This window comes from Rhizopus microsporus (assembly GCF_002708625.1).
Source record: "Rhizopus microsporus ATCC 52813 unplaced genomic scaffold scaffold_1, whole genome shotgun sequence".
In the NCBI taxonomy this organism is placed as follows: Eukaryota; Fungi; Mucoromycota; class Mucoromycetes; order Mucorales; family Rhizopodaceae; genus Rhizopus; species Rhizopus microsporus.
Window position 1 is genome coordinate 2,691,007 of NW_019671916.1, and position 25,414 is coordinate 2,716,420.

The 25,414-nt window shown below is 37.1% G+C and overlaps 9 protein-coding genes across 9 annotated transcripts; 3 read left to right on the plus strand and 6 right to left on the minus strand.

The window, feature by feature from the left end:
• Positions 1-13: 13 nt before the first annotated feature.
• RHIMIDRAFT_233427 (uncharacterized protein) lies at positions 14-4,811 on the minus strand (the record flags this gene model as incomplete). The annotated part of the gene is made up of 19 exons (XM_023607957.1): positions 14-713; positions 764-910; positions 986-1,045; positions 1,095-1,338; positions 1,391-1,470; positions 1,527-1,636; positions 1,694-2,157; positions 2,214-2,711; positions 2,760-2,863; positions 2,911-3,134; positions 3,189-3,445; positions 3,502-3,598; positions 3,649-3,713; positions 3,768-3,868; positions 3,925-4,025; positions 4,087-4,183; positions 4,241-4,305; positions 4,355-4,660; positions 4,716-4,811. The coding sequence occupies 19 exons, from the start codon at positions 4,809-4,811 to the stop codon at positions 14-16; spliced, it is 3,816 nt and encodes a 1,271-aa protein (XP_023471716.1).
• A 1,742-nt stretch (positions 4,812-6,553) lies between these two features.
• RHIMIDRAFT_15091 (uncharacterized protein) lies at positions 6,554-8,168 on the plus strand. Its single transcript, XM_023605740.1, has 4 exons — positions 6,554-6,721; positions 6,774-6,806; positions 6,979-7,146; positions 7,202-8,168. Exons 1-4 carry the CDS (start codon positions 6,658-6,660, stop codon positions 7,915-7,917), a joined length of 981 nt encoding a protein of 326 aa, XP_023471717.1. The 5' UTR covers positions 6,554-6,657; the 3' UTR covers positions 7,918-8,168.
• A 1,192-nt stretch (positions 8,169-9,360) lies between these two features.
• RHIMIDRAFT_15101 (uncharacterized protein) lies at positions 9,361-9,835 on the plus strand. Its single transcript, XM_023605741.1, has one exon. It carries the CDS (start codon positions 9,476-9,478, stop codon positions 9,734-9,736), a length of 261 nt encoding a protein of 86 aa, XP_023471718.1. The 5' UTR covers positions 9,361-9,475; the 3' UTR covers positions 9,737-9,835.
• A 2,935-nt stretch (positions 9,836-12,770) lies between these two features.
• On the minus strand, positions 12,771-13,753 carry RHIMIDRAFT_243998 (uncharacterized protein; the record flags this gene model as incomplete). Its single annotated transcript, XM_023610012.1, has 4 exons — positions 12,771-12,856; positions 12,912-13,439; positions 13,495-13,684; positions 13,739-13,753. The coding sequence occupies 4 exons, from the start codon at positions 13,751-13,753 to the stop codon at positions 12,771-12,773; spliced, it is 819 nt and encodes a 272-aa protein (XP_023471719.1).
• Positions 13,754-16,229: 2,476 nt separating this feature from the next.
• On the minus strand, positions 16,230-16,553 carry RHIMIDRAFT_181298 (uncharacterized protein; the record flags this gene model as incomplete). The annotated part of the gene is made up of 1 exon (XM_023605788.1): positions 16,230-16,553. A coding segment is annotated over one exon (324 nt), but the record flags the coding sequence as incomplete, so codon positions are not given.
• Positions 16,554-16,992: 439 nt separating this feature from the next.
• Positions 16,993-18,641, minus strand: RHIMIDRAFT_307508 (kinesin-domain-containing protein; the record flags this gene model as incomplete). The annotated part of the gene is made up of 6 exons (XM_023614528.1): positions 18,522-18,641; positions 18,221-18,459; positions 17,746-18,170; positions 17,415-17,676; positions 17,083-17,360; positions 16,993-17,014 (listed from the first exon to the last, which is right to left on the minus strand). Exons 1-6 carry the CDS (start codon positions 18,550-18,552, stop codon positions 16,993-16,995), a joined length of 1,257 nt encoding a protein of 418 aa, XP_023471721.1. The 5' UTR covers positions 18,553-18,641.
• A 2,709-nt stretch (positions 18,642-21,350) lies between these two features.
• Positions 21,351-22,812, minus strand: RHIMIDRAFT_255348 (uncharacterized protein). Its single transcript, XM_023611152.1, has 7 exons — positions 22,717-22,812; positions 22,600-22,664; positions 22,469-22,541; positions 22,266-22,411; positions 22,135-22,219; positions 21,931-22,086; positions 21,351-21,877 (listed from the first exon to the last, which is right to left on the minus strand). The coding sequence occupies exons 1-7, from the start codon at positions 22,776-22,778 to the stop codon at positions 21,595-21,597; spliced, it is 870 nt and encodes a 289-aa protein (XP_023471722.1). The 5' UTR covers positions 22,779-22,812; the 3' UTR covers positions 21,351-21,594.
• Positions 22,813-23,902: 1,090 nt separating this feature from the next.
• On the plus strand, positions 23,903-24,137 carry RHIMIDRAFT_255357 (uncharacterized protein). Its single transcript, XM_023611153.1, has one exon. It carries the CDS (start codon positions 23,908-23,910, stop codon positions 24,067-24,069), a length of 162 nt encoding a protein of 53 aa, XP_023471723.1. The 5' UTR covers positions 23,903-23,907; the 3' UTR covers positions 24,070-24,137.
• A 396-nt stretch (positions 24,138-24,533) lies between these two features.
• Positions 24,534-25,338, minus strand: RHIMIDRAFT_288772 (uncharacterized protein; the record flags this gene model as incomplete). Its single annotated transcript, XM_023613592.1, has 2 exons — positions 24,738-25,338; positions 24,534-24,674 (listed from the first exon to the last, which is right to left on the minus strand). Exons 1-2 carry the CDS (start codon positions 24,882-24,884, stop codon positions 24,534-24,536), a joined length of 288 nt encoding a protein of 95 aa, XP_023471724.1. The 5' UTR covers positions 24,885-25,338.
• Between the last annotated feature and the right edge of the window lie 76 nt (positions 25,339-25,414).

The following is a 25,414-nucleotide window of genomic DNA, read 5'->3' on the forward strand; positions in this document are numbered from 1 at the left end:
GATAAATGCATTATTAACAGTATCTTGAAAATTCGGATAATAAGCTAATTAGTAAATAAGCTATGATCCTCGTCTTGTTATCCTCTTGTTCACTTTCAAGGTCAATCGCAGTGTCATTTGATCCTATTAGCAAATCATTGGCAGCAGCGGCTAGTTCAGAGCTAAGGCTGCCACCTGGCCGTAAAACTGACAACTGTTCATCAAATGAAAGTCTCAGATAGGATTCTACAAGGTCACCATGTATGGTTGCTTTTTGTCTACTAGATAATTGACAGTACCAGTCTTGAAAATCACTTGTGGCTCCAAGTAGCGGCAATGTAGGCTCAAATATCAATAAGAGCTCTTGGAGTACATTCAAGACACGGTATAACTGACTGCTGATTCTATAAATATGAAGTATGCCTCCTGACACTGTACAGCAGACGATTGGTTTAAGCTCTTGTAAATCGTATTCACTTGTATCCCAGGGTATTACGTTATTCAATAAGAGATCCATGTCTTTAGACACATTGTTGAGTGGCTTAAGTGCTGCCAGCGTAGGCTTGACCATAATGTCTGAAAAATGAAACGAAAATAGCGACTCAAGTCGTTTACTTGCATTTTCTTCTCCAAAGTTACCATTTAAAGCAACCATGCCTCCAGAATAGCTAACTCCCACAACAGTATGATCATTTAACATGAGTAAATGATGAATTGACATGGCATTGATATCGCTATTAAAGTGGTTGGATAAAAAGAAATATAGAGGGATCGTCGTTTGTACCTTGCTAGGAGTTCAAAGCCTTTCTTGTCTTCATTAAACTTGTAGAACGAAACAGAGTCTGCTTGTGAAGTAATACATATATGTCCCTTATTTTCATGAATAGACTTGATAACGTTTGGTAACGTTATATGGGCAATTTCTGCTAGTCTTTTTATGCAATAATAAAAAAAAAAAGAAAGGATTGCGTTTTAAGACAAGTCAAATATATCAGCTTATGCTTACCTTCCAGATTCTGAGTCAAATCTATAAAGATATAGGCGATTTCCTGCCGAAAAGAGAAGCCTATGTCAATACGGTCAGTTTGCTTTCTTTTATGCTATATTTTGTCTACCCAGCAGAGTATGGACAAATGGAAAGGACACCGCCCGGCAATCTTTCATTTATCCAAATGCGCTTTAATACAGAGCCACGTTTTGCATATGCTTTGAGTCGATATAGCACTAATGTGCCTCGTTCAATAGATGTCTCTGGAGATCGTAGAGGGCCGTTTCGTAGCGTATGCAGAGATTCTTTTGGATGACCAAAGCCTACACAAAGATATTGATATTGCTTTGATTTATACACCACACACCACTCTGTAGTAAAAGTAATTAAAAATTGATTTTGTATACTATATAAAAGTTTTACCAGCAGCTGAAAGTATCATGTCATTCTTTGCATAATTGTTATCTCGCCCCACACGTTGACTCTCTGTTAGGAAGTGACCACTAAATAGTAAAGGTTAGCTTTCTTTTCTTTATGTCACTGCCTTATGTACATATACCTTTTTGGATTAATAAGATGCATGTAGTTTTTGCGAGTGCCGGATATAATGGTTGACGTCAGCGCAATAACATAGTTGAGGGATTCGTTATAAATAATTTTTCTTGGTGTCTGATATAAGAAAAAAATATGTTAGCTCTGTTACAAGTAATACATCATACATAATACCTGTCCCAGCTCAACATTATGAAAATTGAGTCGACTGTTTGGGCTTAACTGAAAGAGATGCAGCCTATCATCTGCAACAATAGCCAATACCTCATCCTTTGCCTCAGTGCCCCAGTTAAAAAAGACAACCGCATCAGGAGGTCGGTCAAAGTCTTGTAGTAAAACCTGCTCGATCTCGATCACGTTGCTGCTATTGCATCGCAGTTGCCATAACTGGTTGGATAACGCATATATGGTATCTTTTGCGAGACATACAGTCAAGGATACTGCTAGAGACCCTAATGTGTAAATCAAGGGCGGTTCATCAGAAAGAGTAAGCCTGTGAGCTGTGTGTTGTAGTCGAAAGCTCAAAATTGAGCCCTGTCGAATTCCAAGTAAAAGGTAGAAAGGCATGTTTGGGATATGTGGTGAGTGCAGTATGCCTACAGAGTGCGGAACTGCATATGCACCTAATGTTGTTGAGCCTTTAACATAACAAGTTGTGAATTACTCATAAGATCATTTAATACGTGATGCTTACCCAAATCGATATTCTGATTCATTTGAATACCCGTGCCCTGCATTTCGTAAATGATGCATGAAGGCTTGTATGTGCCAATAATGAGCCATGAGGATGACTTCACTTGCAGACAATCAATGAAGCTAGGGCAGTCATCTACACAAATTTCTTTGATAGGACGGATACACAGCTGTATTTGAGTACAGTCCTCATTTATACCGTCATCTTCAATGCTAAGTATCTGCACCACATATCCTTTCTCCTTCAGCAAGCAAATGGCAACATAGGTTCCATGAGAATCCTGCCATGAAGTGGCATGCTCTATATTGCCTTCAGAGTCGCTAATTCTATGCTGTGTGAGTATTAGTGTATTCTGATCTTGCACCATGAGTATTGAAATGCCTTTAAAGTGGGCTCTCAACAATAGCCAAACGCTTTTCACGTAAATAGTGTTTGCATGAATAGTTTCTGATAAAGCTTCGTCGTACGTTGAGAGCATAATATCTTGTAATTGTCCATCTATGTATTTTATGTGAGCTTAATCAATTCATATCAAGCTGTTTCTACCTTTAGCTGCTATTAGCCTAGAGTCAATAGGAGAGGAAGCCATTAAGCAAGAAATCTCCGGTAGGTGCGAAGCTGTTGAATTAATGCTCCATAGCCGGTTGATACTAGAGAGTTTTAGAAAAAGAAAGCAATATATACAAAATATCTATACCCTTTCCACTCTGGTTGAGAAAAAGACACTTTGCGTGCTTTCACACCACGGGCGATAAATGTTAAGCATCCCTGCTTGCCTATACCGGAGCAGACAGCCAAACTCTCTTGCTGTCCATAATAACCAGATATTTTTTCTACATCCGTAATGGGTGCTCGATTAACCAAGCTTTGCAAAACCGTGATCGTAGGAGTTTCCCATTGACTGACATCAGGGCACGGAATCTGTAAGAACCTTAAAGTAAGTGAAACTGACAAAACTACTCTGCATATGCTTACAGCTATAACTTGACTATCAGCGCATTCTCCTGCATATAGCAGTACGTCCGCTCTGATCGTGTTGTTATCGTTTACTAGATCAGCTGTTCCAAGCAGACACATAGATTGGCCAATTGGATTTACTGAATCGATAAGAGTCCAACTCATTTCATTTGAAGACGTTATGTGCAGTCTGTATATACATCCTTCTGCTGATCCAAGATATACATAGCTTTTATCCAAGTCCTCGTGCTGAGTAGCAGCATTAAATAGTGGACCTAGATGCTTAATAATTGAGTAAAGCCCTGAATTAACGTTGAAAGGAGTCTATTACAGTCAATGCTTCCAAACGCTCTAGGAATAAAACTATTTGGATACAGTACATTTCCGCACGCAAGATCATCAGAAGATAACAGACATACTTGTTGTTCCTATAAGAAATTATAAGTAAAGTAGAGATATACTTTGAGAATTAACTTACGGTAACCAATAAAAACGATTCAGGTCGAGACTGAAGGGGAATAAGGAGCAGTGGTAGTGGTGTATCTGACGTATGCAGGTTAGCATCAATAGATTCCTTTTTTCCTTTTTAATCATTACTGCTTTCCAATGGTAATCGTCCGATTCTTTCCATAGTGACATTTTGTAAGTTGGAAGCGTTAATAACGTACAATACTAATCGACATATTTTTTCGACATCGCTAAATGAAACAAAGTGAGACTTGTAAAAAAAAAAAAACTACGTCAAATGTCTTACTTGTATATTACAAGAGCTAACAGTATTCTGTCCATCGAGGTTGACTCTGTATGTAAAAACTCCATATGCCAAATGATGCCTTCTTCAATTTGGGAGCCTCTCTAGTTTATCAAGTATTTTAGATTGATATATCACTATTTTTTGTATACGCGCACACTTTACACCAATGACTGGATCAAACCTTGACCTTGATAATGTTGGGCTTAAAATAAAAATGTCAAACTTGTCTTGCAATGAGGCTACAGCGATTGCTCTTGAGCTGTTATGATACATGTTATAAATCACACTTCATCGCTTCTCTTTCTCTTGTTATTACCATGGATCAACGGCTAACTTCTTTCCCATTTTTGTATATTCTAACCCAGGGGAATCCAGATAAATCTTAAAAAGGTTAATTCTTATTTGTCTTTTCAAATCAATGTTCACTTACCTCTGCTAGAGTCTCAAACCGTTTTATGTTGTCGGAAAGACGATGTATTGTTGTGAAAATCATTTTGCCATATTCAGAAAGTATCACTAGAACGTCTTGTCCTTGAATAAAAGAGTGCTTTCTGACTTTCCGCGAGTAACTCATTTCTTCATATGTCTCTTCAGTTTCTAGATACTCTTGTTGATCACTGAAATGACAAGAAAGTAAACGTGCGTCTATTATGTTGCCAAATGCTGCTTGTTGTAATTGCAAACAAAGTACATTCTCAAGTGAAGAATCAATCGTGTGCCAATCCAGATTATTCCCCTATTGTAATGTCAATACCTTTTTGTTTACTTGCTTGTTTTTATTTTGCCTTGACAAGAACGAGATCGGTAGGATCCGAATTAGATATTGATCCCTTTAAAATGCGTTGAATGGCTGAATTGTGGCAAATTGAGCGGTAGTAAGCAAACATGATCTATCAAAGATAGCCCTTGCTCAAAAATAAAAATAATGCAGTTCTTCCAACAAGCAATGCCGCAGCCAATTGAAATTAATGCTGCAGGCCAATCGAAATCAATTTCGCGTTTTCAGAAACAGAGCACTTACAGAAGATCATTGAAGCACCGATCAACATCCATGTTGCTTTGAAAGTTCGACAAGCACAAAGAGAAATAATCATAAAACTTGATGACAGTATTTATGTTCTGCACTATCCAAGACGAAGTATTATCAAGAGAGAGTACCTTGAAGCCATATTGCTCCACGTGCACTTTCAATTCGTCATTTGAAGTAGTATAGTATTCGCAGCACGGGTATGCAAAGTAACGTACTTTTGCAATTCCTAGATTGCTGCTTCCAAGCTTTGCCCTGTAGGTGTTCGTAGGCAACAGAATGGAATGCTGATTGTATATTTGCAGGCGTGTTTTTTGATGTGTGGTGAAAGTCGCAAAGTCATTGCAAAAAGGACATAACTCCTCAATACCAAGGATATGAGACAAACAATTGAACAATGAATGCACCAACGGCAAATGCTTATTGGAAGAACTGTAATAAAAAGCAAAACAGCATCGGATTGTATGTCTTTGCATAAATTTATTTCGTTTTACTTTTTGAAAATGATCAATAAAGGGCTCAGATAGCAATGACTGGAATTTATCCAGTAAGTGCTTTATTGACAATTGAGGTTACTCCTTTGTTAAGGGTCACCAAAGTTATATATATATAAAAAAAAAGCGGAAATATGTGTGTGAGTGAGATTTAGAGTTTGTTCTGTGTAGTAACGGATCATGATTCATTGCTGTAGTCGATCAGGGTGTATCAACAACGATGATGATAACATATCCTTTATTGAAAAGAAGAACCTTTGACTAAGCTCTTCATAATAAGAAATTCTTAAAATCAAATTTAGATCTTATTGTTGGTATTCATGGCAATATTGGTTCAGCCAAAGGCTGTAAAAAGTCTAAACAATAAAGAGAGGACGATGTGCGCTCACAAAATACTATTCTCTAAAGATGCCGCAGTTCGATGGATGTACTTTGCCTTATTAAGAATATCATTACTATTACAAGTCATACTATTCATTCCTCTAATATTAATGACATATATATGTAATTAACTATTTAAAGGTGGATCATTTAAAGAGGAGGCATAGGCATTGGAAAGGTCAAATCTATTATATCTCGATAAGGAGATCTGTGCAAAAGGTAAAAAATTATATTGCGCCTAATTATCATTTACAAGATAAAGAGTAAGTTTATTCCTCTCTTCTATCTCAAGAATCAACGCACATGTCTCAGCCATTCAGTATCACAAAGATATTCAAAGTTTTCCTAATGAATATTGCATGTCGTTCCAAAAGAAAGCCTTTTGTCTAAAAAGCCGATTAAGCCATTATATGCCTAAGAAGGAGGCATAATATCATTACCCTCTTATTCAAAGAACCATTTCAAGAGTTAGTGACACTAGAGCCTCCAACAGGTAGTAAAAGGAGAATAAAGTAGATGAAAGGGGATAAGGAAAAAAAGAAAAGAAAAAAAGAAAAGAAAAGAAAAGGAAAAAAGTAAACAGGAAAAGGGTTTTACCTCCTCCCTTTTTCTTGCAAATCTACCCAAATATAAAGTTTATGTACAAGAACCTTAAAGCTAAGGGACCAACAAGAATCAAAAAAAAAAAGCTTAAACGTGTCTAGTTGTTCAATTCTTTTCTTTTTCTTCTCTTTTCAAACCCACATAGTTATTACGAGAGAACCAGATTTCTCGTAGAAAACCACAAGATAAAACTAATAACAAGAGCAATTATCTTTATCACTGGAAGCAATGTATTCTCTAGAGTTTGCAGCTCATGTGAGTCGATTGTGTATGGAAGAAATCTTATCGAGAGGTAGAATGCGTATGGTTATACTTAGGAACTGTCTAACGCAAACATGCAATAGGCCTAACAGAGCGCAAAATATTGCGTAAATCAGGTAGGCATTCTTTATTTATCTCTACTCCTATATTCGTATCATTTCTTTTTTTTTTTTTTTGTTTGATTTTGACATTAGAAGCCTTGATAAAAGCGCCTCCATCGTCCCCCCTTTTTTATACTCCCCTTTATTTTCTCCCTTTTATATCAGTTGCTAATCTTCATCTTCTTAGTCCCTAACAGTGTTCTCCTATTAAAAGTGTTTCGTAAACAGCAGTGCACAGCTGAAGACTTACATCATGTCAGTATTCATTCAGTGGCTACATTAATGCAGGATACGCTTTGGTGCTGCCAAGAGCGTATTATATCCAGAAAAGTGTGGAAGACGATAAATTATGAAAGTAAAAATATGCTTTTGAAGAAACTAAAAGGAAATAACTAACCGAAACTCTCAAGCATGCACACTTGAAGAACTTTCCAAGTTTATATCCAAGAGAGGTATCGTGTTGTTGTCGGATATCCTAGACTTTTTAGTCGAGATTAAGCGACACAAGTCATACAACTTAATGGACGCCTATCATTTGGGAGAGGCAATGGGTAAAGCAACCTTGGGGCCCGGTAATTGTGATTCTATTATGGCAGAAAAGGCCAACCATTTCCTAACACGCATGATCATCGAACGATCTCAACAGAGACCGATGACCAAGCCGGAAGCGACAAGGGCCAAAGCTAAATCGTATCACCGAATAATCCAGGCGATTCAACGACGTAACTATGATTGTATGGATGTCGTTCAAGACTCTCTTTATGCTATGATGGAAAACGCATACAAGACCGAAACGGAGAGTACACAGGAAGTCTATGTGTCTATATTCAATCAAGCTCTAGAAGAAGCCACAATGTCTCCCATCTTGATTCGTTTATTAAAACATAAGGTGGAAGATGACGAGACATATTCACTGAATGAAGCGCTGAAAAGGAACGATGCTATAGAGGCACAGATTAAGAGTGCCTTTGATGATTTTGTGCCACTCATTCAAAAGCGAATTGAGGTTCACAGGAAGCAGATATACTATACGGAGAAGCCTAATCAAGTAAAATCCATGATGAAAAAAGTAATTAAAATGGCGCCTCTTCATGGCCATAATAAAATGTTATCAGCTTTCCAATAGCTTGGTCAGGATAACAACCATCGGCTACTGTACGCACAGACCTTTTCATTGTTTTTCATGTTAATTCGGTTCTGAATAGACGCTAATAATAATAATATAATAATAAATTGGGTTGACTTTTTGGCTAATAATACAACGCTAGCACCTAGTCATGACTGAATTGAGACTGTTTTAAATATCATTCATTCAATACTCTGTTGCACTAAAAGTATCAGTGAGCGCATGATCACCCAAGTCACTATCAACTGTACCCTTGCAAACAAAAGAGTAAAAAAGGAAATCTATTCCTATTACAGTGTTTTGCGTTTGAAAATAGAAACTTTTGTTTGGACAATAGAAATGTTTGGATTTAATAAAATTTTGCAAAACCAGTAGAAATCCTTAACAATCAATAGGGATGTTTGAGATGTTTGCCCATTATTACAATTCAGGGAAGCTCAACAGAGCAGCGAGAGCTTCTTCCTTTGGGACAACTGCCAAACCAGAGTTTCCCTTTTTCATTTCCATATCAACACATTCTTTTTCCTTCAGGCATAAAAATAACGTAGCAGTTAGTTCAAACATCTTTAGATGTACACTACGCACACGAGGAAATCCACGAGAAGGCTAATGATACGGGCGCTTATTCTCCTACACATGTGGCGTCACTGTACAAGCTCACACTACCAAAGTGTCTACCTAACCTAAAGCTGTCCTGCGGGATATCCTTTGATTTAGAATACGTATATACCATAATTGTGCGTGATTGACGTTGGTTCTTTGTTGATCAAACTGGAGACATTAAAACATTAAAATACAGCAATAATCACATTTTATCTCTTTCTTCTTAAAAGATAAATTCTTATTCTACATCAAGACACATGAAAGATGTTTGCTTCTGAACAAGCTTAACGTGACGCTGCACATTGAAAAGGTTGGTTGACGACATCACAGGTGGAGTTTGTATCATTAGCCCTTTCGTGGATTTCCTCGTGCGCGTAGTGTACTGAATTTAAAGAAAAGAACAAAAAGCCAATAACTCCGAAGCTCTGTTTATTGAATTTTCTAGTGGTCTACTACAAGAGAACATCAGTCATACTCTTGAAGATGCCTTAAAGCTTTTAGTCGAATGCAATGGTGCACTTTGTTACATCTTTAGTCATTTTAAGAATAGCCGATTCAAAGCAGCCTTAAAAAAATCAACTTTTGGTGTTCAAGCAATCAAGGATACAGTCACCCTCTCCAAAATGAACTTGAAGAAAGATCGATTATGGGAGTTTGTTGAATTGAGATCTGCAAATATCTCTACAAATTGGAGTGGTCGTTTGAACTAACTGCTACGTTATTTTTATGCCTGAAGGAAAAAGAACGTGTTGATATGGAAATGAAAAAGGAAAACTCTGATTTGGCAATTTTCAAACAAAAAACACTGTATCACTATTTTTTTAAAGAATACTTTCGAAAAGTAAACATTCTATAATTATGGACTCGTCTATATCTAAGCTCCAAAAGCTGATCGCTTGTAAGGGGATAGTCTTCTTTTAATCCTGTATATACACAAGCTGGTCACATGTAGAAGATGAATTTTTATCCGATCATCAAAACCTTTTGTATATTTTGTTGTTGGCTTCTTCAACTATACTTCTGCTGTGCTTTTATAAGTGTTGATATATTTCTTTTTTTTTTTTCATATATGGGGAAGGAATTCAAATCGATGAAAAAAGAATTCAGTTGCTGTGGTAGCAAAAGAAAAAAATGCAACCGCATGAATCCCATGAACAAGGATCGACCTAGTCCTAGGTCCAGTAGTTTTACCATGCAAACAACTATTGTTATTTAGTAAAAATGGCCAAATGTATCTCTTCAAGTTTAGCAAAGACCAGGTTCAGCAGCAAACACATGCAGTGTTCTGGTTGCTGCACGCTTGCTATGCCCGTTACCATTTGACTACCAAGCTTACTTTGTTAACGTGTATAATAGCAATGTTCGACCTTGGCGCATTTTTGTAGATAGGTGTTTAACTCTAAATAGTACAAATCGATATATTCAGCATAAACTCTACTTTTCCCCTTCCAATATCCAAGCGACTACCCAGGATAGCTTGCACAGAAGAACTCAACTACTACTTTGCATAAAGGCATAGCCCATAGTGACAAATGTGTAAAGGATTATGCAAGATCAAAAGAGACATCGAGTGCTTTCATGTCCAACTCGATAAGTTGCGTTGTACAAAAGTGACAAGAAACAGCTCACTCTATTATTGTTTCCAATGGGCTTTTTTATTTAATGTACTTAGCATCGATTCAAGAATACCATGACCCAAGATACTGTGGACGCGGCTGAGCAAAGATTGTTGAAACTTAGACGCTTTAGAAGCCACATAAAATGCCGCAGCAGACGCCAGACAGTGATGTATAGGACGATAAGAATGGAGAAGTTGACCTCAATGTAGGCTTCCGTCAACCACTAAAGTAAACCGGAACTTTGGGTTGTTCTAAAATTGTTTATTGAGCATGTGCTGTAGCTTTGAGCTTCATACGGAAAGACGGTAATTATCAACCTTCCTTTTAAGTAGTCCAAGCAAATAAGCAAAACACATTACATTTATGGTCGCAATTTGAACCAGGGAGTGTTATTGAACCAGATAGTCCAAATCGATGTTTGATCCCGAGGTTAGACTGTTAGCGGCCGTTGGAAACGTCCTTCCAATTATCTGTGGGTTAATGATGAAGTGAGGCTTATTTGATACAGCCATGACCTCGCTCATAATGCTATTTTCGAATTTCTGGTTTCAAGGGACAAACTTTTACATCTTGATCCATGCGCTTCTCAAAATAGTTAATTGTACATAATGAGTAATGAGCAGAAGACAGAGGTCCCGGAATATTCTGCTTCTTGGGATAGAACCGTCATTTCACACCAATAATTATGTTTATATTTGTGCTCTTTTTATAGTTTTTCTCATACATATTTGAAATGAGCAGCTTATGTTTGACTGATGTGAAGGGCATGGTTTAGTTTAAGGTTTGAAAAGAATAACCTTTCCTAATGGCTAAGAAGCATACAGTAGGCCCTATTATTGTAACGAAAAAGAAAAGCCTACTAATACCCTAGATGGCATCTTGTTTTGATATTGAACTATTACTTTAAAGGATAACCACCCCACCTTATAAAGTTAGGTTGGGGTATATTTTGAGTGTTGCTTATTGTTTGAAAATGCTGCGTTTCATGAAAAAGGTCACTTTATATGAAGCACATTTGCCTAAAACGGTCTTAGTTCTTTTAACTCTGAAACTAACCTTGCTATGCCAAGCAGAGATCCTTTTTTTTTTTTCTGATAAACAATCGTAGCCTTTCATGACGGGAAAGGTACACCTTGTAGATCAGTCTTGTGTACAAGTGACGAGCGGAATCTTTTTAATAAAGTTAGTCATGCTTCCTTCTTCGTATCGATGCTCGTGTAGAACTCGTTTACACTGTTTTTAATCAAAGTTGCCAATTTCAGTACATGATATGTGTTACTGTTTCCAGAGTAAAGAAAACTGAATTTCAAATGATTTGTGCTTCTAGAGTTTAAATATGGTCCGATAGTAGTACAGCATAATGACTCTTTTTTCCTGTAAGACAAATATGAGTGGGTCGATTTTTTTGAGCCTCGTCTTTTTCTGCCTGTATGACATTTGGCAGCAACAAAAGCTGTCAGGTGTCTTTCAAGGGACGTCAGGTAGGAGCTTTTTTTCTCGGACATTTATTTAAAAATAAATCAATATTAAAACACAAGCATATGAATAAATGAATTTATAATCAATGGGCAAAGATAATACAAATAAATAAAAAAAAAGGCAAGAATGATGACTTATTTTTTTTTACCGACATCAAAAACAAGCCAAAAATGCCCCATTTTCTGTAACCACAATGAGATACAATATGACAGGTGATGTGCAGCTTGCATTCTCCAATTTAAATGCACTAAAAGGACAACTATAATCATACGTTTACAGATGAATCCCACATGAGCATAAAAAAAAGAAGCACGAAAGCTTGGACCTCATGCATGTACTACGTTCTAATGTCAGAATAGTCAAAATCAACAAAAAAAGACTGTTCATGTAAACAAGATTGTTCACCCTTTATGTTTGATTGTGTAAAACCTTGTCCAAAATAAGAAAAACATATCTCCTTTGAGCTAATAAACAAGTTTGTAGTACAAATGAATGGCCCAATGACCTTTCTCTTCACTTCTTGATGGGCTGTCCATTCAACTTGTTGTTATTATTGTACGGATGAGAAATAATTTTGCATAGGATGGTAAAAAGTAAAAAAAAAAAAAGTATTTAAATTGGATGATGTAACTATCAGGCATCGGGAAGGTGATTCTCCCAGGCAACCAAAATGTACAGTATTAGCCAAAAGGGGTAACTAGGATAAGTTAACTATAAGGGGTAACTAGGCAACTTGCTAGGTAACCTATTTTGCACATACAAAGAAAAAGAAAAATGAATTGATCCAAGGATAAATAAACACTAAAAGGTGATATATACACATACAAACATTGATGTACCCATCAACAGTTGCCAAGCAACCATCATCACCCACACATAATCATAGTCGTCATTTTATCTGAGCTTGAATGAATACGTGTTTATCGATTGTTCACAAACTCGAGAACCTTTATATGTTTGACATGTACAACAAGACATCTGACAAATGTGAAAATATTTTTTCATAAATTACGTGTACAAACATAATTTTTTAAACAAAGAGCAACAATAAGAGTAACAATAATAGACATTACATAATAAAATAAATATATAATATATACGAATGAAGGGAAAGGGGGTTTAAGAGAAAGGGAGGTAAGGTATAGTACATAGTTATCGCATATGATATTCTTCGACGGTGTTATGCATCATAAAACGTTCTTCGATGGGATAATGGTGGATAATAGGAGGTTGTTCGACTAAGAAAAAAAAAAAGGTTAATATTACATAATAAATACAACTACAACCCCTTACCTGAAGATTTATGATAGGGATAAAAATCGAGTCTGTGTCTATTGTTATTTATATTACTACGTCTGTCAGAATTCATTAATTCAGGATAGGCCATCATCTGAGCGCATAAACTTTCTGATTCTAGCATAGGTTGAAGAATACGTCTTCTGGCGTTAATGAACCAGTTACTAATCTGGTTCACAGTCAGACCTGTCTTTTGAGCGAGATCAATTTTTTCTTTTTCTGCTGGGTAAGGATGCTTTTTATGTTGTATTAACCACTTTCTGAGGAATTCGGTGACCTCCTTTGGAAGGTTTCCTCTACGCCTTCTCTTTCCATTTGTTGAAGGGGTACTTGTCGTAGTCTCTGATGATGATTTTTCAAGTGGCGTAGAAGAAACATATCCTCCTGACAATTCATGTGATTGTTCTTGGTTGTACTTGGTAATCCTAGGATGTTGATATGTGTCAATGGTTGCTATACTGTCTTCAGAACTTGAAGAGCTGATATTAGATGTTGTGCTTGTGCTTGGAGATACTTTAATATCATCTGTAAACAAAACATATTAATGCACTGGTATGTATGACAAGCAAATTTTTTATACCTTCTACTAAGCCAGGACCCTCAATCCAAAATTGAGCATTATGCAGCAACATTTCATTGGTTCTTTCTCGATGACGATCTATGGCTGATTGATTTTGATGTCTATTAGCATTTAAGTTCATTGATAGTTCTTTGGATGGTTTGTCATGGTATAAGATTAAAGGACAAAATGAACGAGATTTTGTTGCATACTATTAAATAAGATTAGTATATACTGTTATTATCTAATATTGATGTTTGTTTACAGTAGTAAAAGACATTTTTTTTTATTACAAGGAAAATAAAGAAGAAAAGAAAAAAAAAAAAGAAAAAATATTATTTTGAAGGCAGTATTTATATCAAGTTGCACCTGTTTGAATACACAAGTCGTACGGACTGTCTTGTTTCTCTTTTGTGAGTGTTTGCTTTATTTAGTAAATAGAACTAACAGAATAGGGGTTATTCTTTGTAATACTCAAGTGTTTCATCCCTTTTACATAATAAATAATCAAGGGAAAGGGAAACAAGAATTTCTTTTTTTATCCCCTTAAATGAAAAACAAGTGAAAGCGCGGAAAATGATTCTATAAAGGTTGATCGGCTGATCCCCTTTATAAAATATATATAAAAAGCACAGACCACCAGGTGACATGGAATAAGTATATCTCCCCAAGTGATGCAATAAAGTTTGCATAAGCTGCAAGTAGAAGGTAAGCCACGTGTATACTATTTTGGTGCACATGTCAATTTATTTTAAACAAAAGAATGATTTCTTGTTTAATGCATCTTCCAATTGCTTCTCTAATTTCAAGTTGGCTTTTTCCATTTTGTCTCCCCTTTGTTTTTCTTGTCGTAACTCATTTTCCATTTGTTTTATTCGCTTGGCTAATTCTTCTTTGACATTTTCATCTGACTGATCACTTGGCTTATCTCGTGAACCCATCAATCTCTTTATCCCTTCTATCAAATCTTGTTCATTTGTGTTCATCACTTCTTTCACCTTGTTGATCAGTTCTTCATATTCACTCAATTTAACTTCACTTATATCCAAGGCTTCATGTATCTCTTCTTTCTCTTCTTCTAATCGTCTTATTTCTTTCTCTAATTCTTCACTTAAGCTACTATATTCCAAATTATCTTCGTTCATCTTTTTCACTTGTGATTCTAATTCTTTTATCTTTTTCTTGTATCCTTCAACATATTCTTCTTCTTCTTTAGACACTGGTGCCCTTGTAGATCTTAATTTATTCAGCTCTATTTCAAGCTGCTTTATTTGTTCGTTCTTTTCTTCTTGTACTTTTCTCAAATCAGATCGTAGTTTTTGACATTCTTCATCTAATGCCAGCTGTATTTCTTCATCTTCTTCTCTCTGTGTCTCTAGTTGCTGCAACAGCTTCTCATTCTCTTCCAGGGTGCGCTTCAGTTCCAGCTTGAGTTCAGTTACTTTTTGCTCTCGTTGAGCTTTTTTATCTATTTCCTTTCTTAGACTTTCAGATGTCGCTTGATAATCCTCGGGTATCATTTGCACAGATTGCATATTTGATTTTAGTTGTTCAATCTCAGCTCTCAATACATTCACCAGCTTTTTTTCCTGATCCCGTTCCAGTACGACTTGCTCGAGTTGCTGTTCAAGAGAGGCAATCATGTTCGTCTGATCTTCCTTTTCTTTTTTCAATCGCTCATGATATTGAAGCAGTGAGAGGTCCTTTTCTCCATTGGCTTCAACTAAATCTGTCTCGAGACGCTCTACTGTTTTCTCTATCGCGCTCTTTTCTTGTTCATACTTTGCACACAGCTCCTTGATGCGCTTCCCGTGTCCTTCTTGAGACTGCTTCAGTACTGTTGAAAGGGATCGATTCTCATCTGTCGCACGTGCGAGCGCATCATGTAATTCACGAACTTTACTATCATCTTCTATGGATGACTTTTGGAGTAGTTTGTCATGTGCTACTTTCACAAGACGGAGCGAGGCGAGCTCCTGTTGACATGCTGTCAGTGAGGCATTCGACTCGTCCAAGAGGGCACGTAACTCGATTTCCTTTCCTCTTATAAGGTTCATCTCTTGTTCCTTTTCAAACATGTCTTTTTTGAGCTGCTCCATCTGTTGCTCAAGCAACACCACATTGTTCTGGATTTGCCCCATGTCCACTTGGTGCTGTCGTTCAGCTTTCACCAAGCGTTGGTGCAGTTCGGCTTCTCGTCCCGAGATTTGTTCAAGTGCTACTATGCTCTTTTCCTTTTCTTGTTCAAGTTGCTCTATACGCTGCTCCAATTGTGATACGACTTTTTGTTTGTCTTGAACAGTTGCCTGATGCTTTTGCTTGGCTTTTTCTAATTCCTGCTTGAGCTGATCTATCGCATGCTGTTGATCTTTTTTCTCTTGTATCTCTTTAGCTACTAGCATCTCCTTGTTTAGATCCACGCCTTGGGTAAGCTCAAGCTGTTCAAGAGCTTCATGATAATTCTGGAGCGCCTCTTCCAGCTCCTTGAGTGTTTCTTGGTGTTCAGCCTGAAGACGATCTAGAGTGCGTTCTAGCCGACTGGCTCGTTCACTTTCTTCCTTAAGCTTCGTCTCAGTTTGTATCATGGCCAGTGTTTCCTTTTCATCGACAAGACTTGTGCGATTACTGTGCACGGTTGTGCTGCTGCTGCTGCTACCACTTAGCGGGCGCTCCTTAGTTTCTTTTCTGCTCTCATCGTACAGCCGCTCGAGCTGATCAACCTGCTGCTTAAGCACATCACGCTCCTTCTCGACTACCTCTAATTTACTAGTGACTTGTTCAAGAGCCATTTTCTCTGTGTTGCTCGCGGATGTTTGCAGCGAGAGACGCTTCAACAATTCGGCATGAGTGCGATCCTTGGCCTCCATCTTGGCTTCCAGTTCTTCAATGTGCTTTTGCCATTTCGTTTTTTCTGCATCTGAAGCTGCTAAACGCTGCTCAAGGTCATGGATGTATTGCTCTGTATTTTCATCAGTCTCCTTGAGCTTCATAATACGCGTTTTGAGTTCGCTCAGCATTGCTTGATCCTTGGTTGATTCCTTGGCGGACACCATCAGTTTATTCTCAAGTTCGCGGATATAGTTTTCATTATTTTGTTCACGCTCAATGACTTTGTTTAGCCGTGTACGAAGATCCTCAATGGTTTGTTCTTGCGTTTTCACCACCGACTCAAGGTGCTGAATCTTTGCCAGTTGTTCCTCAAAGCCCATGTCTGAGTAATTTAGCGCGGCTTTAGTGAGGGCTAGCTGTGACTCGAGGTTGGCTATGCTCTTTTCGTATTCTTCAATCACAGGTTCAACCAAATGCTCAAAATCGACTTGCTTGTCAAAGGCTTCGAGCATTCTTAATCGTTGCAATTCCTTCTCAACTATCTTGTTCCGTTCTCGGGTCACAGTGGCCTCCACATCAAGTTCTTCGATCTGACGTTGAAGATCGGCAACTAACAATCTCTGGCTGAGATTCTCTTCGTCATTATCGTCATCTTCGTGGGGCTCAATTTTGGCGAGCATTCTGAGGCATTTAAGTTCGTGCTTGAGCTTGCCTACGAGCGAACGAAGAGTATCGATATTATCTGTCGTCATCCATTCTTCCACTTCATTCTTTTCTGACCGGTTCTTAATGCTTCGTGCTCTGCTAGCGTATTGAAGTGTATTGATCGTCTCGGCCAGATTATACTCTGCAGGACTGACGCATGCAATCATCAATGTTGTCGAGTTGCCTCCAAGCGAATCCTGGAGAAGTCGTGTCAACTTTGAGTCGCGGTAAGGTACATGAGTCTTTTTCTTATCGCCTGCTAGTGCCGAAATGACGTTGCCAAGGGCTAATAATCCTGCATTGATATTAATACCTTCCTTTCGTCGTCCTCCTTCTGCTGCGGTACGCTTAAGCTATTTTTGTCAAATCAATGAATTATTCTTTTGCTTTGAACCACTTGTCCTTACTCTCTCGCTTCCTGCTAGATCAACAAAATGAAACTTGGAGGTTGTAATGATCCATTCGCCTTCGTCAGTTTTAGGGGTATGTGATGCTCTGGTATAATTGCTCAGTGAACTGTTTGGCCGACTCTGGGTCGGTTTACGTACAGACTGGCCCACAGATTTCTCTTGTCTGAGCGTGACTGAAAAGATAGCGTGCGAGCGTGATGATTTTTCGTTCATGTCGGTTGCACCAGTTGCTCTATTTTGGGCACCTTGCTCGAGATAACTATAGAACAATTAAAAAAATTTTCGTTCAGCTTATTATCTTTCATTTCATTCAATTGGGTCTATTTACTGCAACACGTCATCCATACTCTGAACCTCTACTTCCTTTACACCTGTCCAATAGATATTGCCCTTGGTATCCTCTCGAATTGTGATCGGCGGTGATTCTTCAGGTGGGGACGAGTTCAGCAGGTCATGCAAGTCTTCGTTGTATATTTCAATAAATGATACTGTCACTGTATATCGATGAGTCGGTCGATGGTTGGGTGGGTGAGAGAGAAATGAATGCTTGGCTGTGCTGATGGTGGATGATTTGCTACTTCTTAGTCGACTGGTAGAGGTCGAAGAAGAGACAGAAAGAGCCGGAGATGCTGGGCGGGTATCGGTCTGCGATAAAAGATCAAACAACAAAGACATTGAACGAGGGATAATGCCATCATTTTGGTTGGATGCAGCTGTACCCATCGTATACGTCTTACCAGAAGACGTTTGTCCCTACATCATACACTTTAATTCATGTTGTCCTTTATTCGTCATATCCTTACATAAGCAAGAATTGTAATGTTGTATCCTTCGACAAACTTGTGTATTAGGTTGTCTCCAACTGTCTTGAATATATCATCTTGTGAACTCGTACTCCCAAAGACATGGTCAAACGAGAAGTACTTGTTGTGAGGCACAACTTGGACAGTCTTGTCATGAACTTTGAGTACGTCGTCATTAGCAAGATTGGCGAATCGAGGTTGTGCTCTGTCACGATCCGTTAAGGGTCGAATACGAAGTGCTACGTTAAACGTTATTTCTGTGAAGCACAGATAGTGGTCTGAAATTGAAAATAAAACTTGCCTACTTGGACAGCTTGACCTTCTTTGGCCATATAAAAATGTTTTCAAGGAATTAAAAATAAATGGTAAAAAAAAGGAGAGAGAGAAAAGCTAAGTGATTTTAATGTTACATTAGACGGAGAAGGAATTTCTATAAACGTGAATTTTTTAAACATCACAGGATGAGTATATGATTATCATGTCGCCAAGGTGACCGTTTCATTATGTCAACTAGAATCGCTTTTCCTTTTCGTTACTATTACTACTTGTTCCTTAAATTTATTCTTTTTTTTTTCTTCACCAGGAACACCGATCAGTTAGAGCTTATTAAAATTCAGACTGTCTATTTTTTTTTTTTTTGAAGTGATCGACCAATTTAAGAAAAGGCTTTTTCATCTATTCATCTTTTTATATGTGCACAAGTAATTGAATCGTTATGCATATATAAAAATATGATATAAATGAGTAATTCAAGGGAGGGGCTTTGTCTTTATTAAAATGGGAAAAAAAAATAGTATGACTCTTTTAGTGGACCCAATAAAGTCATTTGGCGGGTAATTTGAGCTACACAAAGTGTCATAATGTGTTGCATCGTCATATTTGCTATCTGTTTTGTATTAGTCTATAGAAAATTTAATGAAAAGGAGGAACTTTCTCATCATTTACTAAATAAATATGAGAAACTTATTCAATAAGAAACTTGTTATTGCAAGATATTATTCTATCTTTAATCATCAAGTAGATCTTGCCATTGTCTAGCAATAATATGGATAATCTTCAAGTTTATTAAACAATATAGAGAAAAAAAAAAAAGGAGAGGCAATTTCACATATAACCGGTTTGATGGTCCTGGATTTTCTTCTCTTTTGCTATTTCAGATAATAAGTCATGATGAAATACTTACGAAAGGAACTGTAAAAGGGTTCTAGAAAAAAAAAGGAGATAAAAGCGTCCATGATGGTCCAAGCTCATAAAGTGCGACAGATGTATATCAATTTGGTAATATTCATGCACAATAGCACCCTAAATTGCACAATTTGATTTGAGCATCTTGATTTAACGGAACACTCCTTGGTTTGAAGATGGGCTTTTGTTTGCTGTTGGGGTGGATATACATGTATACTTCAACAAACGATACATCCATCCGATGAGCATACGTCGTATCCGCTGAGTCGCCATAAATTAAAAGGTTGTTTTTGCATACAAGATGATAATTGTGTCATAAACTTGATTGAAAGGGGAGGAAAGGGGTGATGAGTGCTTTTATTTCATTGTTTATACAGACAATAGCAAAAGAAAGTCAATTATATGGTTGACTGATGAAATTAGATTATTTAGAGTCGATGGTATGTATTGTCAACAAAGAGGATTGTGCAGTATGTTGATGGAAAGATCAGCAACCTAGAATGGTAGGGGAGCTTTATACTATAGAAGGTGATGAAAAAAAGCACATAAGAAGCTAATACCTAGCCAAGTGAACCAAAAGGACAGGGCATTACGATAAAAGGTCTCAAAAGGATTATTAAATAGCAATACACTTGAATTGGCCGAGATCTTTCGTTAGGTCAGTATTTAAATTCGCCCTCACAGTATATCGGTCTCTGAAGGATTAGGAGCATCACATACAAAAATGAATGAGTGCAATGCTGAATTGATCTTACATTTTAGCTTTCTGAGAAAACTACCTGAGTACTAGGCCATATCATCAAATCCTACATCTGAAGTGGACTGCGGATGAATGCTGTAGAGCTAAAAGATAAAACTATATCAGGCCTCCTTTTTCTTCGATCGACCAACTTGATTATCCCAACTGAGGCTTAACAATAGGGTTTTCAAATTATATAATTATGCTTTTTATGACGTACTTTACTTTTCTTCTTATAGAAAAAAGCAAATAACAAATTTGACATGTTTAAGGTGTAATTATGCAAAGGAGTAAACATAAAAGACTAATTGGGCAACCCTATTTTACAAATATTTGATGATATCTCCTGTCACATGTGAGGAAGCATAAAAATACACTTAAAAACTACTATTATTTATTGAGAGGGGGGGCATGCGCAGTTAGCTCTTGCTTTATCAGCAACTAATACAATCTGCAGAGTACAATTCTCAGCCTGTACTAATAAAGAAGCTTTTCCATTTTTAAACTTTATAAATATCATGATTACGCTTTGTTTGCTTATTCTTTACCCCCCAAGTAAAATCCTGTCAAGATATGTGTATACATACGTTGCATTGGCCACAGCCTGTACTACAAAGACCTACTGGCGCCATAAACATTTTTCTTCCGTCGTATCCTTAGAATCGTGTCATTTACCACGGCAAAATACAAAAATGAGCATTGTAACTGTTGTATCACAGCTCTAGCACCAAAAGATTTCGCTCTCCTCTTCTTCCAACGATTCAAGACAAAAGATATAAGAGATGCATCAATGAATTATAAATATATAAATAAAAAGAAGCACTGAGCATGAGCAGCATATCAACATCAAACAGTGTCATGACTAAGTCAAGAATTTGAGGAGGATGCAAACGAAATGTCAAATAAAGAAACTAGTTGACTGGATAAGTGTGTTCAAACTTCTCTTTGACTAAAACGTGATAACCTTAAGCGCGGCTTTTGACTGTGTAAAACCTTATTTTGGAACAAAATGAAAGCAACGTGCGAATATGCCATTGCTGTCACCAAGTTTACTGTGATACGGCATAATGCATTCGATTGAGAAGGACTACGCGACTGTCTATTTGATTGTGTTTTGTTGCAGCTGATCAAAATGGTTACAGAGAAACTAACATTCTTCACATGCTGCAAGTGAGAAGGTTTAAGTGACACTGTTATCATAAACATTGTGCATGTCTTTTTTGTGTGTGAATTATGCCAACTTTAGGGGGAAGTCAGTCAGATGAGGCATTAAAGGGAGCAAGTTTGAAGTTGATTACAAAAAACGTGCATTGCATACTTTTTAATGTAAACTAAAGAGAATAAGTGATTTATTTAATGTTAATGCCAGCATAAATTAAGTATAAACAATTAAGGGTTAATGCAACTTGAGAAAACCATATGGTACATATTAAATATTACAAAATAAGGTCTAAATAGATGTAAATACATGTTGAGATAATTGCATCATGGCAACAGCAGCATTTTGCTCATGGTTATCTATTTTGGCTCTTTTCAGTCGAAGCGGGGGTAACTTCAAGTCGAAGACGTAAAGAGGTGATGGATACATCTTGTCTAAGGGAAAAAGTGGAGGTAAAGTAACACGAGGCAGTGGTGGGTTCACCAGCACCGGGCTTTCCTCTGTACTGCTGTGACTCGTCACGCTGTTTCTTCGCTCTGTGTCAGGAATAGGCTTTCTTTTACGCAAATTAACTCTATAACAAGTTTATTAGTGTAACTGATGGTTTGCGGAGAAGTTGACCCTTACGGTGGAGCACGATTTTCTTTACGAATTTTAATACGTGCACCCTGGTCTGAAAATGCCTTGGAGAGAAAAGTTGATTCCAAGTGCCCAGGAAAAGCTTTTGCGGAATAGACCATAAAGGGATTAGTGAAGATGGATGAAAGACAGATTGCGCCAGTTCTGTATTATAGAGTTAGATTACGCTGTTTATGAATAGTTTATACATACTCTGTAATTTGAAATAGAGACAGTTTCAATCGATAGTTTCCTTCGACTTTGACTGACAAGTCACCAAAGATAAAAAAGGCTTTGTCTACGATTTGGTTAATACTTGATATTGCTTGCAACGTGATATTTACATTGGTTATCAATATCATTTAATTTAAACATAGATGAGACTGTTTGTCCGCATAGAGCATTGTGTGTTGGTGTATAAATCTCTTCATCATTCGTTGGATGACATAGATTGCTGCACATGAAAAAATAGGAGCTTTGATGAAATGTGCTGGATACGGAGGTTTGATCAGATAAGCGAAAAAAAAATTTTTTTTTCTTTGCTTACTCTATTTCTTGCGGAGAAGAAGGATCGGCTAAACTGATTTGAACAATCGGTGGAGGATCAATAGGTTTACGATCTATTAGCGCGCGGTGTGAGTCTGGTGAAGGATGTGTCAGATTTTGCCTAGTTTTTACCACGTTCGTTATTTGTACTGATACGTGCTTGGATGGGTTGTTGACTAACGTTTAAAATGTATCGACTAACATCAACTATGAGTATTATTTTGCTTGGTATTTTCTTTCTGTAAGTACCTTGGACTTTCTGTGTTCTTTGGACATGCAGGTACATATTTGTGGCAGCTGAGTTTAACCATGCTTTTGATGCAAAAGAAAAGAAGAAAGAAAGAAAAAGAAAAAGAAAATATGGAGAATTCTAGAGAAACAAAGGAAATGTACCGTGTTACCCGAAATACAAAGGATCAGATAATTCCTACTAATCTGATTTAACAGGAACTTAAATGCAATCTATAATTTTCATCATCCGATCTTATCAAGGGGATCCATGGCAACGGCGTCATAAAATAATCTCAACAGTTTGCTATATTATATTTTGATATAATTGTATGCTTTCTGTTTTGCTTTTATTCACATATTTATCCTCATTTGAATGCAATCATGAGTACAAATCGCTTAAAAATGAAGGTATCTTAAAAAGAAAAACAACTTTGATACGGAACAAGAATTTTAGTTACTAGCCTACCACGGCTTATTTACTGGACATTGAATTTTTCGGTGAAAAATTTCCCATGGTATTGTCAAAGTCTCAATGCATTTTAATATTTGTATGAGATTGTCTCGCCTAATAAAATCGCTTTATATGTCATATAAAGCCACATAGAAACTACAGCTGTCTATGGGCTGCTGTAGGCAGCAGACATTCGGCCACACAGCGTCCTAAAAGTTCACAACCAACTAACGCATATATTCTTCACAATATTGACTAAAATCCATTACAGTCTCTTCAAGATAGACTTTCAAATGTTCGTCATTACTGATGCATTTACCTTTGAGCTCCTCTTATGTTTCTTGTCCTTCATATCAATGTTTGGGAGTATTCTTAGAATACAACTCAGCCTAAAGTAGCCGTCGATATCCTTTATCTCATTTATGAATCTCATCAAGATATTTATAAAATGCACTTTTCGATGTCGGAAAGAACGTGTCATGTACTGCCTCATTGGATGCAACCAAGATCATTTCTACATCATTTTACAGAGATCGTAATCATGTTTATGTTTATGTGAAAGGAAGATAAAAACCGTACCATTACTTCAGTAATATATGAACAACAATTTGTTTTTGCAAGAAAAATAAAAAAATAAGTCACGTCCTCACCTTCAAGAGATGGACAAGACGAAGAAGAGCCGCTAGCAATGGCAGTACCTTAAAGACATTTCCTCTAAATAGCTAGTACCCATTTTTCTTCTGCTTTTTGGTCCGTCTATGAGCCGAGGAGGCGTCTTCCTCCACATCATTGGCCTGAATGGTCTCGTCTACGACAGTAAAACCAATCTCTGTTATGTTTTCAACTACTTGTACTCGCTTATTTTCTTTCAAAACATATGTAGTAAACTAAAGAAAAAGAATTCGAAATATTGGCAGTAGCGCTGGTACTGCAAGACATGTCGAACTTTAATTGTTATACATAAAAAATTATTTTGGACGAGTGGTAGTAGGTCGCTTTGGAGAAAAAAGGTATATGAGGAGGGGCTTCTACTTTGGGTGAGATGACGTTAAACTGCTCTCCAAAAAATTGTTCTCGACGACGTTTCGATATTTGCACCCTTAATTTGCTAGCCATGTCTACATAGTGAGCTTAAAAAAGAAAAAAGAAAAAAGAGAAAATGAACGCTGAGACATTTAAATAAATGTGCAGTAGTATTCAAACTTTTGCCTGTACCTTTAAAATCCATTCCTATAATCTCTGTGTTATTATCATCCAATATTTCGTACAACTCATAGAGTATCACAGTGGAGCGACAAGCAATTTTGTCCATTAGACGGAGTCCGCCTCTAAGGTTGTCAATTGTATCTCTTCTAGTTACCCGTTTCAAATGTTGTCGATTGTATTAGTCAAAGGTAGAGAGTCTATATGTGCTCATTCCTGTCAAAGTTGTGCCAGTGGAATCCATTCTATCAGTAGCAGCTTGCGCAGTTGTGCGCTTCATGCCAATCACGGTCGAAATGTCATACTGGCTGAATCCAAGCTGCTTTAAATAGAATGTAGTATTCAGTTTCATTTTGTTTACTTCTTGTTCTGTTCCCTCACAAACCTGTAATCTTTTGATGCTAACTTCGAATGGACGAAACACTAGTAACCCCGACTGTATTTCCCACAGTCGACCTATTTGAGTCGATCGTAAAAGTAAGATAAAAGCATGTAATGTCTCGTTGTATTGGTTATGATTGTTTGATAACATTGTATAATACGTCCTTCTACAATCCTATCAGCTTTTGCTTTGCAAAGCCTACGTTTTTCTTAATAACAAGGCTCAATAAAAACAGTTGATTTTAACATAGTTCAATCAGACCAAGTGTCTAATCGACATTCGTGTTAAGTTCAAAAAGACTATTTACTTTCAAAAGGAGAATATAATCAAGCTCGTTTGGTCATAAATTATGTTTCCATATGCATCCTCTTGCAATGTACTTGACAACAGTGAAATCTAGTAGTAGTTTTTTGACATGGCCGCTGTTAATTTTATCAAAAACGAAGCTTATCATACACAGTAAATAGCTTATAAAAAGATAAAAAATAAAAAATAGGCATATAAAAACAATTTTCAAGCGTTTTTTTATCATTAAGCGCGAGTTGAGCCAGGAGCATATGGTACAGCAGCTTATCGAAGAATTCAAGCAACTCTCTTTACAGAGCTATTTATGATTCATTGGATACCACATGCGGTCGAGCAACTCAAATCAATGGCCCCATTAGAGACTTGGACTGCTG

What these genes read in the sequence shown, in the direction of transcription:
- RHIMIDRAFT_255357 (XM_023611153.1), top strand. Translation starts at nt 23,908, where the DNA reads ATGAGCCGAGGAGGCGTCTTCCTCCACATCATTGGCCTGAATGGTCTC.
- RHIMIDRAFT_15101 (XM_023605741.1), top strand. Translation starts at nt 9,476, where the DNA reads ATGAATTTTTATCCGATCATCAAAACCTTTTGTATATTTTGTTGTTGG.
- RHIMIDRAFT_15091 (XM_023605740.1), top strand. Translation starts at nt 6,658, where the DNA reads ATGTATTCTCTAGAGTTTGCAGCTCATGTGAGTCGATTGTGTATGGAA. An exon ending in GGAAGAAATCTTATCGAGAG is followed by an intron (nt 6,722 to 6,773) that starts GTAGAATGCGTA and finishes AACATGCAATAG; the next exon opens with GCCTAACAGAGCGCAAAATA. An exon ending in CAAAATATTGCGTAAATCAG is followed by an intron (nt 6,807 to 6,978) that starts GTAGGCATTCTT and finishes TCATCTTCTTAG; the next exon opens with TCCCTAACAGTGTTCTCCTA.
- RHIMIDRAFT_255348 (XM_023611152.1), bottom strand. Translation starts at nt 22,778, where the DNA reads ATGGTTAAACTCAGCTGCCACAAATATGTACCTGCATGTCCAAAGAAC. An exon ending in AAGAACACAGAAAGTCCAAG is followed by an intron (nt 22,665 to 22,716) that starts GTACTTACAGAA and finishes AGTTGATGTTAG; the next exon opens with TCGATACATTTTAAACGTTA. An exon ending in CAGTACAAATAACGAACGTG is followed by an intron (nt 22,542 to 22,599) that starts GTAAAAACTAGG and finishes GCGCGCTAATAG; the next exon opens with ATCGTAAACCTATTGATCCT.